Source organism: Macrobrachium nipponense, chromosome 24, assembly GCF_015104395.2.
Source record: "Macrobrachium nipponense isolate FS-2020 chromosome 24, ASM1510439v2, whole genome shotgun sequence".
NCBI lineage: Eukaryota > Metazoa > Arthropoda > Malacostraca > Decapoda > Palaemonidae > Macrobrachium > Macrobrachium nipponense.
In genome coordinates, this window is record NC_061091.1 from 61583595 (window position 1) to 61600901 (window position 17307).

The following is a 17307-nucleotide window of genomic DNA, read 5'->3' on the forward strand; positions in this document are numbered from 1 at the left end:
TTTCAACCATTTCGGTAGAGTCAAAGTTGACCGAAGGTTGAAATTTTGGCACTTATCGTTATTTATATGAAAATATTTCAAAACTGAAAAAAGCTACAACCATGAGTTGTTTTTTGTTGTATTCTACATGAAATTGTGCACATTTTCATATATAATACTCCATGTAATGGCTAATATAAAATGGTGCAAAAATTATGTCAAAGTGACGAAATAATTTCTGAGATGTGTCGCTGATGCTTTTTAGTGCGAGAAGAAAGAAATTTGCGCTTGCGCGCCTGGGTAACGATTGTAAACAAAACAACGCCTTGATCCGTGAGCTCCCAGCATCCCCCAAGGTGCATGATTCAAAAGTTTTCGCCTAGTAGGCCTATAATTATTTTTCTGCGAATTTAAAAAAAAAAAATTTTATATCGACGTATATACGTCCAATCGGCACCCAACAGACAATTTATATCGACGTTTAATACGTCCAATCGGCGTTAAAGGGTTAAAGAACTTTTCCTTCAGACTTTTCTTTAGTAACCTACCTTGTTTTTGACTGCCATGAACTGTTACGATCTTTTTACCTCTTATTAAGAACTTTGTTGACCAAATGCTTGTGTCATGCTCCTTTTAGTCTCGAGCATTATACAGTTTGCAAAAGAAAGGAAGAGAATAAAGAAGTTTTTTTGATAACTTACCAGTTTTAAAGAACTTTTAGGGATGAAGGTCATGATTTGTAATGAAGATTGCACATAAATAGTGTCTTGTTTAGATTCTTGGCTATTGCATTAGTTGTCATATGCAAGATACTATTGCCAATGGTCCCTTTAATTTTTCATCTTGAGTTTTTGTCACCACCAATTAATACTTACTATTTGTTACAATTTGCATGACATTCACATATGCAGTCTTTTAATTTTCTTCTATTTTCTGGCATCTCATGTCAGACAATCATATCCACAATTACACAGAAAGAGTATTAATCGCACCATTATATTTTTAGAAAAGCATAATTTTTGTAGAATTTTTGTTCTTAACAAAACTACCTTCAACATAGATTTGCAGATATGAATTCTTAAAGGTTTTCTTTAGTTTGTGCATTGTCATTTTTGTACATTACGTACTATTAGTTTTCAGCCATACTAAGTTGTGAATGACTTGGTATGCCTCTTCGTTTATGTCTGATGCTCGGTGTGTGTGTCATGCTAACCCATAGTATTGCACATCCTCTCACATGGTTTGGTATACCATTATATTACTTTTTATGGATGACGGAAGATTATTCATGTTTTTTCTATCAGTGTGCAGCCTTCCTGTTTTAACTGATATTACGCGCTAACTTTATCCAATTAAGATTTTATATACACTGCACTTCTTTTATGAGACATTTGTTTTTCTGTCTTTAACAATCAGTCCCCTTCCATCTTCCATACACACCTCTTAAGGTTCTTGGTTGTATTCATCTCAGAAATTATAGTAACTGCTTTTTATTATGGCTCTCTCTCTCTCTCTCTCTCATTATATGCAATTTGTTCTTGTGATTCATGCAGTTTCAAAGTGCCTCAGTGGCGTGATCGGTATGGTCTTGGCCTGCCACCTCTGTGGCTGTGAGTTCGATTCTCTGGCATTCCACTAAGGGGTTAGGGATGTGTATTTCTGGTGATAGAAGTTCACTCTCGATGTGGTTCAGAAGTCACGTTAAGCCATTGGTCCTGTTGCTGAATAACCACTGGTTCCATGCTCATTATAAGGTGCATCATAAGTTGCATCTGCTGGCAAGTATGGTGGTCACAAAAATCTGTTACTTTTTGCTCTCTTACCATAATTCTATAGAAACAGCTCCACCAAGGAGTGAACATTTCTGTCTGGAGACTTGGCTGATGAGAAAACACCTCTTATGGAATTAAAGGGAACAGTTCTTCCTGTAAAGGAGTTATTAAAGGACATTTAAATATTGCCATCTAATTGCAAGGTTTGGATTGGAATTGCTGCCAGTCTAGCATTGAAGATGACTTTTCAGCAGTGGGTACAGTAACTTTTTTTTAAATTACAGCCCCTGTAACTGTAGAGGTTTGGAAGGAGGGACATACCAGGGAAATTAGCAACATGGAACTTGTCAAGTATGGCTAACAAAAGGTGATTCCAAAGATCTTTCACAGGTTGCAATAAATATGTATCCCTGGCCAATCTGGAATCAAAGCCAAGACTGGAAAGCAGAGAAAACTCAATTGTTGAATATGACTAAAAAGAGTATCCTCAGAGCAACCCATGGGCTTATCTGGATAGGTGCATCAGCAGGAAACAGGTATCAAAGATGTGTTGGTAAGTAGATCCTGCATATGCAAGGACTAATAGAGAATGAACAGACCTGTCCAAAGGGTAGGATGAGCACCCTTCAAGGAATGGGCAGATTAGTGTGCCTCCTGTCTAGCTCATGTTGCAATGCTGCAATGTTTATTTCTGTGTCTTGATGGAGAGGAAAGCATTTAAGAAACTGACGTTGGAAGATAGTCATTCCTTTATAGTTGATACCAAAGAGGAAGGCATTTAATATGTTACTACTTTAAGTTTGAAAAGTTGCAGACCTTATTGGAAAGGAAAAAATCAAAAATTTTGTTATAAACTTAGTAAAGAAGCTTATTCACACTGGAGTGTTGAATGATCAACATCAACACACAACTGGGCAACAAGAAGTTAAGACAGAATCAAACACCCAAAGGACATTTTCAAGGCATGATATCACTTCCAGATCCTCTTTTGAAAGTAATATTACCACCTATTGTGAAGCCACATGCAAGTTAGTTTTGGAGAGCACAGCTGGTGGATCTGCGTTCAGCAAGATCAAAGACAAAAATGTGATTGAGTAAGCACCAGTGACTATGTGAACACAAAAGAACATAGTAGATGAAATAGCAAAAACTATGCATTATCAAGGATGCAAATAACAAGAGGTGCTGCAAGCAAAGAAAGAAAGTTGAAACACTAAACAGCAATTATCTGTTTTAAGATGGGAGACAATTATCTGTTTTAAGATGGGAGAAAATAGAACTGTAAAAATTGGATTTGTATTTGCGCAGAATAAACATTTGTCTACTTTCTACAATCAGTGAGTTAAGCAGGAAACTGTGAGTTACAAAATTTTGTAAATGAAGTAGCAAGATTGTGTTAATCTGACATGTCTATGCACTTGTATTTTCGTCTGAAGGCAAGTTTGAAGGTTAGGAAATTTAGAAAAATTTTAGTAGACGAAAAATGGCTTTGTTGTAGTAAGACTGTGCCCTTGAATTCTAGTAGTATATATTTCAAGTTGGGCACATGCTTTTTGCTAAAGAGACTAATTTGATGCCATGAATATTTCATTCCAATTTTGTACCATTCAATTGGCAGATTATTTTTATAGTTTTCATTCCATGCTTTAACAGCTTTTGAATTTATTATAAGCAAATAATATAAGGATAAATGGAAAAAATTCAAATGGGTGGACACATACTATTTATTGTGTAAGGTTTTAATGTGAATTTTTTTTTCCATATATTCTTCTGGCTTGTTGTAATGTACAATTATTTACCTTACAGCAGTATCTTGTTTTTGGGGTGCTGAAAGTACTAGTATAATGGGAATTATACATAATTGAAATAACTCTTCTTTCCCACCGGTATCCCTACATTGAGGGGTCAGTTGCCTGATGTGCCTTCTCCACCTTTTACCAAAGGCATCATCCTCCACCAAACCTCTTGAAGTAACTGTGGGGTCTATATCTTGATTTAGGTTCTTAATAGCACAGATAACATTTAGGACAATTTGTTGCACACCTTTAAAGTTCTGTTTATAGCAATTATGCTGTAGTTGCCCATTTACCTGTTACCTGCTAATTAAATATGAGTTTAAAAATATCAAAATTATATTAGCAAATTTGCTACTACAGGTAGAAGGCAAGTCTGAAACCAGAAATGAGAGGGCTAAGAGGAGAGCTATCAAGAACCATAGGAACTTAAACTCTGGAGTAGAAGATTGTTTATCCCTTCCAGCCTTTCACTTTTAAAATGACTTGCGAAAGCCTGCCCATAGGTCCCAGACTGGGGAAAGCCTACCCATAGGTCCCAGGTCTAGGTTACACAAGTTAAAATGTTCCGTTATCATTGCCTCTAGAATTAAAAGAAACTTTATGACAACTACAATTAGCAGGAAAGACTTCCCACATCTGTTTCTCTAAACTGCGGAAAATAATGTAATGTAGAAATGTAATATAAACTGTAGCAAAATTATTGCAAGTTCAGTATCCATTAACATTAGGGTTATAAAAAAATGAAATATTGAATCATGCAAACATCCAGTGAGTACTAATGATAAGCAAATAAAATCAGGTAGGGTTAGCAACAAAGGAATCAGAAAGAATAAATGTTCAAAATGATAGTGTAACCAGGTTTAAGACATGAAGGCAGGTGAAACACTAGAACATACCCTGCTTGGCGGATGATGTCAGTTGGCTAGAATCAATAATTGCTAGGTTTTCTTTTTCAGTCAAGATTCCAAAGTATTGATCGTATCTCACAAGGCAGTGATTATTATTATTTGTTAGCTCACAAAAATCAAAGCATTTACCCAAAGGCCAGGCTTCTCATTACAGTATAACCTGAAAGGTAGTTCTTGGAAGTAATTGACTAAATAGTGTGTGTGCTGTAGATAGTAAGTGTTTAGTTAATATCATTTTGGGTAGCTGTTTTGCACCAAGTAGCCTTGATGACATATGAAACTCATGGTAGTTAATCTACAACAATATGTACCTAACTTTGCTTGTGCCATCAGTGCTAAACATTATACATAACTGTAATAGAAAAACAAAAATAAGTTGCACTATAACAGCTGGTCATCTGGTACATTTTCTGTTATGTTTAGACACTCCATATGTTGAGCAGATATATAGCGAGGACCTTGGATACTTATACGTACACAACACATCTTGCAATTTATGCATGTTGAGTTACCTTCCTTTACAGGAAAAAATAAAATTTCATTTAGATATTTCCTTATGCAAAACCAAAACACTTGCCAAGGAAATAACTTTTAAAACATGAGAATTATTTACGTATATATAGTATTTGTTTTTGAAATATGATTACGAAATTTTATTCCAACCTGATACATATAGGTTATTCCTTACCCTGACTAGCTTGCACTTACTTTTCCTTATGATGGTGTTGATATATTTTGTTTTCATTTCAGTTTTTGTGTAATCTCTGGTTCTTTCATTCAGAACATTTGATTTACTTAGCATCCTTTTTTTTTCAACATCATAATATCACAGAAATTAGAAATTAAACCATTCTCTCAAACCTTTCAAAACTTTTATTCTCTGTCTGTTTCAGCTTTCAACTTTATTTTTTCTCATATCCTTCATCCTGTATCCACTGAGCGTGGATATTATAATTAAATTGAAATAGTAATGAAAATTGGCATTAGTGTTGGCAATCTGGTTTGTGTTATTGTTACAGTTGTATTTTGATTTTGCATTGTGAATGCTTTTTTTTTTTTTTTTTCCTTTTTCCCTAACTTATGGCTCCTTTTCTGATTATGGCTGTATATTGTAGAATTAAGGGTTGACTTTTGAAATGACCATGAATAGTGTCTCTTGAAAGTATTGTTTATTATCTTTATCTTTATAATGATTTCATGACCTTTCAGTAAAAGTTCATACTAGTATACCTAAATTTTAACCTTTTGCTTTGAAAAGGTAAGGTTATTTTACATGACGTAATTCTACTCTTTTTAGAGAACTATCATGGTACATGTTGTAGATGTTATATTTTTATTAAATTGTGACAAATATCAGCTTACTGTTCGTTGATTATCTTGTTATTTTGGAAACTGTTATGTCACTTAGCTTTTGATGTTTTGTATTAACCTCCAAAAACAAATGCAAAATGAACAGAGAAAAGATGGGAGCAGTAAATTAGAATGTGTACTGTAATTATTGAATATAGTGTCATGATTGTTTAGTGCATAGATGTCATACATTTTGATCTGGAAAGTGTAGTACATATTACTTAATTGTCTTTAGCATATTAGAGAATTACTTGTAATCAAGATAATCAGCGAGTCAGTGAACTGCTTGCCAATTGCTGATAGATTTATATTGATGGTATCATTGGAAAATTGCAATTTTGTATTGTTGAAATTAAGACAAATGCTTACAAAAATGTCATAAGAACATACCTTATTGCCATATGAATTACATAAAAACTTCTCCAGGGTAGGTATTGATCATGAATTAAAAATGATAGAATTGATTACATATACTATCTGAAAGATTTTTTTTTTTTTTTACATATAATCCAGAAGTATAATTGAGTTGAATAAAACTGAAAGTAAACCTTCCCTGGTGAGGTCACTTTAGTGCCATATCTTTTGGAATCTGAACTTCAAGCCAAGTTCACATTCTGAGACAAAAAGAAAAAGAAAATAGTATAGTACAAAGGAAAGTTTGACATCCATCAGGTTTTATTTTTCAGAACTAGTTAGCTCTCAAAATAGGTAGGCAGTGTTTTTTTTATTCGCTGTGCGGATTTATGTTGTCTATAAACAAAAGCTCTACATATTCCATATTTTCCTCATCTTGTATGGTTGACATTCATATATGTGCAGCAGTATTAAAAGAATCTAAAACTGGTTAAGGAAAAACAATACAATTAAGAGTAAACTCACATATTCACATCCTCAGTAAGAGAGGTACAGTACCCTTTAATCAGATATCCGTGTATCAATCAAGTGTCAGCTGATACATTGGGGACAGCTGTTAGGTACTGTTTGAAAAAATTTCAAGTATATACAGCTCCAGTTTTGGGCTTTTTGTGCCATGGTTCCTAGTGAAAGTACATAACTAAAGGTTTATGTTTGACATAATTGGTGAATAAGTACCTTTCGTCATAACTTGGATGTGTGAAAATAGGATATTTTATTCATATTTGGTTCCAGAATTAGCACTAAGTATACCTTGCGTTATTATCAAGGAGTCTAGGTACAGAAGATATTGTGGGTCAGTGCATATGATCCATTGTATGCATGATAGCACATTTCTTTATATTCTCTGTGATTCTCATATGTGTTGGTAAAAGTGACAAACTTGGTTCGGTCTTATCATGGCAGCACTGTTGCTGTCTAAAAGGAGAGGACTTTATTTGGGTGAACAGAAAATATTCCCCTTTTTCTTAGGTGAATTTTATAAAAATATGCAACTTGGTGTGATATTACAGGTTTAACCAGTAAGATCTGCCATTAGCTGCAAATTATTATTGTTCTTAGCAAAAATGCCATGTAGTAAAATACCCAAAGCCGATAGTTTGTTTTTTTCCAGACATCATTGTATTCTTTCAATAAACCGTGCAATTAAAGAAGTAGAAAGATGATTGCTGTTTTATATCCTGATTATTTTCTTCCATAACAAACAAACTCTTTGCTCTCCTATCAGCGGGTCTTCAGAATAAGTTCATTCGTTCTTGAATTGTTTATTATGCTCATGAAATTCTAAGAGGTTAAGGTTGGTGATTATATAAAGGAAAGGAATATGGGGGTTTAACCTCACTGTACAATATAATACTGTATGTTCATATAACTATTTTTTCATATTTTTTATGCTCTGGAAAAATAATTCCTCTTCGTTGGCGTGGTTCCAAAAGAAAAAGAAGGCAAAGACAGTAGGGTGTGGTGTAGCCATGAAAGGAAGCAGTAGGCTGCTGCCGACATGAGGGAAAAGAAAGGAATTGGGGCGAAAAAGGTAGATAACTGAAAATTTGTCAACTTTGCATTTAAGGTTTTTTTATCACTAATGCAGTACCCTACTTCTGGTGAAAAAAAATTGCTTTTCATTATAGAAATAGTGTACACTATCATATTGTTTGTCAGGACTTGATGCTTAGTGAAGGAAGTTAATAAGCTACACTCGGCTAAGGAAATTAGTGTTTGTTATTTAGGTAAATACACAAAATTGATGAGGTTTAGGAATGGTTCTGATATACTAATAATACCTAGCATGAAAGTCAATGAAAATGTACCTTGTAGTTTTGCTGTGCAATGTTTGTCCACTGCTCTTTTGAGTTTATTTCCTCTACGTGTTCTGCTGTAAACGCTCAGTTGCTCTCATTGTTTGGTTAGCTACCATCAGAAGGACTCTTGAGGTTAGGATTCACTCCTTATAACTAGTAATTTTTAAGATTTCCAGAAAGGCAAAAGGTAGGAAAAGTTGAATTTGTCATTTAAAATTGATTGAAGTACATTTCCAAAAGTTTGGTTTTATGTTAGGTAGACACATACTATATTATCAAAGCTGGAGATGAGACAATATTTTCCTTATATGTATATTATTACGAGAACTTTTTGTTTTTCTTGTACTTCCATTATGCTGGCTTTTATTTTCAATTGAAAGATATCTGGCAATAAAGAATTTGGGACGGGAGCATTACCTTTGATATTACTGAATTATCTTAATTCCTATTGGAACACAATTGAATTTAATACTTATTGAACTTGATGAAGTGGTTGAATGTTTTGTGTATGACAACAAAGAGTATCAGGAAAGTAGCTGTTATGCATGAAGATACTGTGTAGTATTTTATGAAGTGCTTGTGTTCTGGATTCGATTTGGAAAGAACTGTTGACTAAGCAGTAATAAGAGGGTTTTGTCCCCCTTTAGGCGATAGGCGTTGCTGGTGTCGAGAGGAGCCGATTAAGGTTTACTGGAAGCGGAGGATACTCCTTGCCACGACGGTTCCAGTGTCCCTACTGTAAGGGATTTTTCCGTTCTTGTGCAGAATTGAAGTGCCACATTAGGATTCATACTGGGGAGAAACCATTCAAGTGTCCCTACTGCAAGTACTGTACTGCTCAGAAAGGCAATGTCAAGATTCATGTTTTCAATATGCATAAGGAAATGTGTAGTTGACTGTTGATGAATGGTAGTAAAATTGGTTGAGGATATTGTAAGTGATGTGTCTGTTTTGAAAATCATAGATGTGCATCTTTGTGGCAAGAAGACCTTAGGAAGTGCCTCGTTTGAGTGTATAATTTTTTCCTGGATAGGTTTTTGTTATTTCTGTTATTGAAAATGCTTCTGTAGTTGAATAGCAATATATACTGAATTATGACATTCAAGTTGTGAATGTTCATGTGTTAGAAGTAAGGGATGGCTTTATGCAGTTTTTTAAATTTTCAAATTTTAGCAAAAATATTGATCTAGTCAACATTTTGTTTGATGAATTACTATGTAAGCTGATCATCAATGTGTGGTCTATACTATGTATTTGACTTTTTTTAAATTAGTACTCTGTTGTAAAATGATGTTACACAATCTTGAAATATACATGGAAGTAAGGATATGATCTTTATTAGCCTAAATGTACATAATACTATAGGGAAAATCTGGAAATTTTACATTACAGTGGCAACATTACTAAAATTGTGTGTGTTGTGCATAGTATGGTAGCTGGAAACAGTTCAATGTAAAATGTGTAAATGTTTTCTGGAGGAGGGGAAAATTAGTATTATATCTACATAGTTTTTTCCATTTTCCATGGAATCCCCTTAGTACTGTACTTCTAAAAATATAGAAATATTTTCATTAACTATTCATTAAGTTTAGTAGTCAGGAAAGAATTACCTTTGGTTCATAGAACACAGAGTAAGTTCTGTATAATGTGACAGTTTTATCTAGGAAAAGCTTGTCTGGTTGATTTGCAGGTAGTACATAGTTATTAATGTTTGTTGAGAAGTGTCGTTTACAGTAAAAATAATGTAGGGCTTTATCCCCTAGTCTCCAGGTGATGCCACTAAGACAAGCTGCGTAGAGAGTTCATGTGGAAGGAGGGGCCGTAATCCTCAAGAATGTCTTCTTTGTCGGAAAGTCTTTCAGTACCGGTCTGACATGGAACGCCATATTAGGATTCATACAGGGGAGAAACCATTCAAATGTCCCTACTGCAGGTACTCTGCTGCTCAGAAAGGCAGTGTAAAGTCTCACATTATTAATGTTCACAAAAATTCGTTCTTTTATAGTAGTACTAGTGATGTTGATCAGTGAAACTTGAAAAACTCATTGGAAGAAGGATCCCTCGTTGTTTTGAATGTTTTGCTACTGGAATGGATTTGAAGTGTACCTGTTGTTTCCAGCAATGAGAGATTTATTGATAAAGTCATTCGTTGTATAGTAATTGATTGTTTTTGTGTATTAGGCATCAGTTTATGAATACCCTGCAGTTCTGGTATACTTATTTTGGCTTGTGTCATTTTGTATTAGCAAAGTGATTGCATGGGTTGATGATAGGCAACATTTTTTAGAATGTCAGTTTTACAGAAAATTATGTATTTCAATAGTGTTCTCACGGGTTTAAGGGGGTTAGGTAAAGAAATAGAGATTTGGTCACTTTTATAAGGTTGTACATCTCAATGTGCTATCAAGTTCAGTGTATGTGCATGTACGTATATAGGCAGTCCCTGGTTATCGGTGATCTGGTTTTATGGCGCTTGTCTCATGATGATGAACTGGATTTTCAGCGCCAGTATGCACTGTTCCCTGGTCATCAGTGCAGATAACCTGGGATCGGAGCTATTATCGTCACGCCATCAGGAACGGAACCCCCTCGCCAATAACCAGAGACTGCTTGTACACCTCTACACTAATTTTCCACCCTAGTTTTTAAATTTGTATAAAACTATAAATTTGTTATGTTTTGAAATTCAGAATAGTATACGTATTAGTATTGTTTTCATTTAGGTAATCATGTCTCATTTATATTTAGTATATGCTAATAATGTTTTAGGCGATATGTAAGCAAAGATTTTATTATAATTTTTGTCTGTTTTGCCTTTTGGTCTGTAAGCTAAAGAAAAGGTAATTATAAATATAATGAAATTAATTGAGGGCTTTATCTCTTAGACTTTCGGAGTTGACCAAACGACGTTCAGGGATGAAAGGTTTTATGGAAGGAGTCGCAAATCTTCAGAAAATAGATGCAGTGTTTGCCAAAAAGTCTTCCAGTATCCTAGTGACCTGGAACGCCATGCAAGAATACACATGGTAGAAAAGCCTTTTCAGTGTCCGTACTGTGAACATCGCTCAGCACAGAAAAGTAACCTCAGAATACATATGTGTAGAAGACATCCTACTTTCATGAGTTAATTGATAACCATTAAATTAACTTGTACATACATGGTATTCTTACTTTGCAAATGTATGTTAGTAGTAATTATGTACAAAATCTCATTTACAACCAAGAAACTTTTACTCTAGATGAGAAAAGAGGTACAGTATATTGTAATTTAAGCCTTGTAAATAGGAAAAACTGCCAGTTTGCATTTGGTGTGATTGTGTTTCATTTATAAAATTTATTGTTTAGCACCATGTCATAATAGGCAGTAGGAACATTTTCTTTGGCATCCACTGTGCAGGCTATTTTTTTTTTCTTCTTTTTAATATGAATTAGCATGTTCACTGTTACCTTCTTCAATGTACTGTATTTTGTGCATTTCAAGGATACATTGTACATTTAAAAGTGACTTTTAGACTAATTTGTTTTTGATTAGTGATGTCGAAATTTAACTGTATGTGATTATCTTTTTTAGACCTTTGTCCTGGAAATTATTGTATGTAGTACCTGAGGGCAGATATTGCAGATTTGAAATTAAATATGGTTTTAAGAAGTTTTGAGAATGTAATATTACTTGCATTTATTAACAATGGTATACCTCTTAAGCAACACTGCTGGGGGATGTGTGTGTGTATGTGTGTATGTATGTATGTATGTATATATACTATACAAGTATGTTTGTGTAATTTATATATACTAATATGTAAACGGTCGACCCCTGCTATTTGCGGACTCTCCTATTCGCAGAATTTTCTAAGAACTGTACATACCCATTGTTCATGGAAAACTTGCCCATTCGCGGTATTTTTTCACTGAGAAATGTTCACAAATTACTAAATTAAATATTTTCATGACTAAATGCACTTTTTGTGGTAAAACTCTGAAAAAACTTGGGTATATGTTTTTCTGTGTGTTTTATACATACTTTGAGCTTCAAATGTCCTTTAATATCTAATTCGCTCTACCTCGGAATTAATGTTTTCAAATATGTTAACAAACGGGAATTTTTTAGTCTATAAGAAGTTCGTTGGCTCACAGGCACTTCAATTAACATATATATATGAAAATATATTAATTCCAAGTTAGAGCAAATTAGATATTAAAGGATACTTGTAGCTCTATGTATGTATGTGAATCATGGTAATGTGATATGCCTCATGAAATGGTTATGTGCAGACAAAAGCACTACAATGTTACCAAGGTCTAGGTGGGTTGATGCTGACTCCAAAACAACAAATACCTGAGCGCAACAGGGATTTGTAGGTGAGAGGCAGCATAAACTTATATATCTCACCCGGTAGGTGAGGTCTAGAATGCTTGACTGTCTGTCCTGAATTTGTTGGTTCCATGGTTCATGCCTGTGAGCTGACAAATTTCTTATTGACTAAAAAATTCCCCCTCTGTTAACATATATCCAAATATATAATAATTCCAAGGTAGAGTGAATTAAATATTAAAGGACATTTGTAGCTCAATGTAGTACATATGTATTTGAATCACGGCTGTGTAATATGACAATATTATATATATATATATTATATATACAGTGGACCCCCGTATTCGCGTTCTCAAGATTCACGGATTCACACATTCGTGGATTTCTCTTGGGAACGTTTCCCTGCATTATTCGCGGAAAATTCGCACATTCGCGTTATTTTTCTGAGAAATATCCACAAACATCTCTCTCTCGTCTCCTCTCTCTCTCTCGCTTCTCTCTCTCTCTCTCTCTCTCTCTCTCTCTCTCTTTTTTTTTTTTTTTTTTTTTTTTTTTTTTTTTTTTTTTTTTTTTTTTAATAATCATAAAATGCACTTTTTGTGGTAAAATTATTAATAAAACTATGTATGAAAATTTTGAGTAGTTTTTTCTTGAGTTTTAACTAATGAGATAGGAGGTTTTAAGCATTTTTATAGGGGTTCCAAACATTCACGGGATCTAACTGTTCACGGGGGGTCTGGTACGTATCCCCCGAGAATACGGCGGAACCACTGTGTATATATATATATATATATATATATATATATATATATATTATATATGAGATATATTAGATATATATATATAGATATATATATAGATATATATATATGATATATTTAGATATATATCTATATAGATATATATAGATATATAGATAATATATATTATATATATATATATATTATCTATATATATATATCTATATAGTAGATAGATATATATATATATAGATATATATATATATATATAGATATATATATATATAGTATATATATATATGATATATAGATATATATCTATATATACTATATATATATATAGATATATATATCTATATATATATATATATATATACTATCTATATATATATAATATATCTATATATATATATATATATATGATATCTATATATAGATATATCATATATATACTAATATATATATATATATATATATATATAGATATAGCTATAGATATCTTATATCGATTATAATAGAAATAGATATGTCTATATATATATATATAATATATATATATATATATATATATATATATATATATATATATATATATATATATATATATATATATATATATATATATATCTATATCATCATATCTATATCATATCTATACTATATCTATATATATATATATATATATATATATATATATATATATATATATATATATATATTTCTTTTTCATATACACAGATATATACATATACACATATTTACCCTATATTTTCGTGTATAAGACAACCTTTTAATCCTAAAATTCACCCCTAAAAATTGGGGATCGTCTTATACTGCAATACTAAAGATCACACCATACAGATGCATATCTGTATGCTAGCCTCGGCCTCGGTGCTATAACCTAACTACCAACATACATAAAGATTCACTTTATGAAATATAATTATAATAAAGGTAATAAAACCATTTTACCATTATATTAATGGCATATCTTCATAACATATAGTTTATTTGAGGAGTAATTCGAAATCAATGATAGAAACTTATCTATGTGATCCCAGCTGAGAAAATGTAAACATCGAGTTGAGGTTGCATTGACCGCATCCTTTACCTTTCGGAAACTTTTAAGAAATTTCAATGGTAGTGTAATTACAGTAGTAATAACATTTATGATGACAATATTAATTTTCATTAAAGGTTTCTCATACATATCACTAGATTGATCACATGTACCACCATCTTAGGGATTCCTGTCTGGTTCTGGCGAGTTGACTTCGGCTTCATCGTCGATACAAATCATCTTCGGTACCGTTCATGATTTGAAATTATATTATGACTATTTTCATGTTCCCCCGTGCTTTTATAATAAACGCAGCGAACATCAAGTGAGGCAGCACGCAAAGCAGTTTGTAATTTAAAATTGTAGGTGTTTCGAACAATTTAGCCATAAAAACGATGATTGTGTAAATAATTACTGTTCATTATTCTAGTATTATTAGCGGTTGTTTGAGAATGACGACGAAATGTAAATAAAACAACCTTTCTGTATGAAAAACATATAGACTGGGCTTTGTTAAACCCAACTTTGATCATTTACGAAAGGAATGTATGTATCTCTGAGTAAAGTTCCATTCAGCAACTAAAGACAGTGATAATATCGGTAAAACGTGATCAGCTGAGACTGTAAACAAACCTAGAATGCAAATGGCACATTGTCGTTTTGTTCCTATAATGTAGAACAATAATACATGTAATATGATTACAGTAAAACATGTTTTATTTAAATTATCATTATTCTCAATAAAACTATTATTCGACTTTTGCAAGTGGATATCTATCAGTGTAACAACCTGACTGAGGCAATCTCTCTCTCTCTCTCTCTCTCTCTCTCTCTCTCTCTCTCTCTCTCTCTCTCTCTCTCTTTAGAAATCTGAATGAAGTGATTATTGTAAACATGTATTGGTATAAACAACCGAATTGAGAAACAGCTGATTGCTGATGTCATTTACCGTAACTATCGAGCATTTAGTAAGGGCTCTGTTAAAATTGTTAAACCCTGCCGATTCTCAATGGTGGCTTCCATTAACTAAAAATAAAATACATTTTTGTTAATTTCTCATGCAGTGGAAATCTCAAGAAAGAATACTAGTAAATTAAAGCTGCAGGTTATAGCCGAGGGTGAATAAAATGAATAATGGCCAGGCGGCAATGATGTTCGGAACGGGAATCACACCTACTCAATGCTTATACAATGAAGTAAAGTAATATGTGCACATTTTCAACCAAACTTCAATAATTTATGATAAAAGGTATCTCTGAATTATATCTCTCATAACAAATAATGGCAATAAAGATATCGGTAATACTCAAATCAGCCGAGATTTTGAGAATGTAAACAATATTAAATGAAAATGATGTATGACGATGTTTATATTCTGCAACACAGTAACAATATGATAATAGTAATACTGTTATTGGATACAACAAGGAAAACAACCTTTATTTAAGTCGTCATTATTATTAATATAGTTGTACTGTTTAATTATTGCAAATAATCATTTTTCTCCAAAAAACATTTAGATTTTTAATTTAGAAGTCATCCTATACTACAGATATGAGATAAATTCATGAAAATTTGCCATGAGTTTTGCCCTTCTCTTATCTAAAGGTGGTCTTATACACAGAAATATACGGCATATGTAGTATTTATAATTGGTATAAGATTCCCTTGTTAAGGCTTCTCTTTTTCTAGACACCATTTAAATTTTGAATTCTTTTGGTGTTATTTTCTTTGTGTACAAAAGAATAGGGTAGGAATTGTCTCATGATACTTATTCTATTACGCTCAGGATATATAAAGTGTTCAGTGTTCCTAGATAGAAAAAGAAGTTCTTCAGGACAAAAGACTACTCCCAGTGATAATATTATAGTGCTAATTTTACATAAACACAGTGCAATTGTATGCATGAATGAAGATAAGAGTTTGCCTAAACTTAATCTGATCTGGTTTCGCTAATGTTTTGCATTGCGTCTGGTTATGGTTAGAGAAATTAGGATGTGAATCATTAGAGAAGGTTTTTTTTTTATGATAAATAATATGCATTTTATTCTATCTTATTTTATTTTTTAGTTTTGTTTGTTTCATTTTTGCCAAGAAAAAAAGCAATATCTTGGTAGTGATGCCTTAAATTTCCTTACACTTTAATTTCCCGAAAATATTCTCCATTCCTTAACCCCTTCTTTACCGGGTGGGTGAGCAGAATGTAAACATTGCGTTCGCTGCCGAACTGAATCTCTTGGTAGTGGACTCCAGTTTGGAGGGTGCCGATCGTAAAAATATTTGCCAAAAAATACACTAATCAAGACAGGCTAATGAAATTATCAGGTATTATTAGCACTATAATAACGCATATTCTCTGTTAGTTTTATCATCCTACAGGGAAAATAAATGATTTATGAAAAAAAATGTGAAACTCAGTGTCCCTTGTACAAGGACACTAGTGGTCGGTGAGAAAACTACGGTCTTGAATAGAAATTCGGTCTTACAGAATGTTGGTATATTGCACCTGGAACATGCACATAAAGTATTATCAAAATAGAACAGTAAATAAGCACGTAATTACAAAAAAAAGAGCAAAAACTAAAGCGAAAGCCCCGCCAATAAATATGGAAATCGCAAATTTTATAGTATATCTTTCAAAAATTGGTGGTCGGTGTCATTTTCTACGTTTTCTAAGATTAGTTTCATCACAGAAAACAACTTTAGGGGCATCAGGGTATCTAAACTAATTTTCCAAGTTTCTTGTCCTCAGAAAAAATCGCTTTTTCGCTTTTTCTCTCTTTTGGTTTGGTTTTTTATATATTAAAGTTACTATAAGGCTTTATTTCTACCTTCATTTATCTGGTGTTCATATCTTTTTTATTTGTAAAATGTAATAAGTGAATAAATAAATAAATACAGTAAATGATGATACAACTGGTTTTTTACTTGGGTAGAAGTTATTACATGTTTACGCTTGTCTGGTTTGTGATTTTTGTTGAGACGCAGTTCATCTGTCACCTACACACTACTATAAGCAGTAATAATATTTTTTTGGGTTCATCATACGTCTGGCATCGTGTCATACTGTTTATTTTGCTCCAAACTCTTCAAAACCGAAATTACAGAATGATTGGAATCCCTATCTGAAAAGAGGAGTTTTGGTGGTACTATGCGTACCACCTTTATGCAACC

The 17307-nt window shown here is 32.8% G+C and overlaps 1 protein-coding gene across 45 annotated transcripts in view; it reads left to right on the forward strand.

The window, feature by feature from the left end:
* LOC135205669 (zinc finger and BTB domain-containing protein 17-like) overlaps positions 1-17307 on the forward strand; it is a 260367-nt gene that overhangs the window by 61790 nt on the left and 181270 nt on the right. The window contains exons 6-7 of one of the 45 annotated variants that reach the window (XM_064236551.1): positions 9785-9954; positions 10907-11132. The exons of 41 other annotated variants lie outside the window; for them this stretch is intronic. In XM_064236551.1, coding sequence (XP_064092621.1) covers positions 9785-9954; positions 10907-11051 — 315 coding nt within the window. In that variant the 3' untranslated portion in view covers positions 11052-11132. Of the gene's footprint in view, positions 1-8668; positions 9347-9784; positions 9955-10906; positions 12609-17307 lie in introns of those variants that run through there. 3 more of the 45 variants (XM_064236563.1, XM_064236558.1, XM_064236557.1) reach the window with 3 other exon arrangements.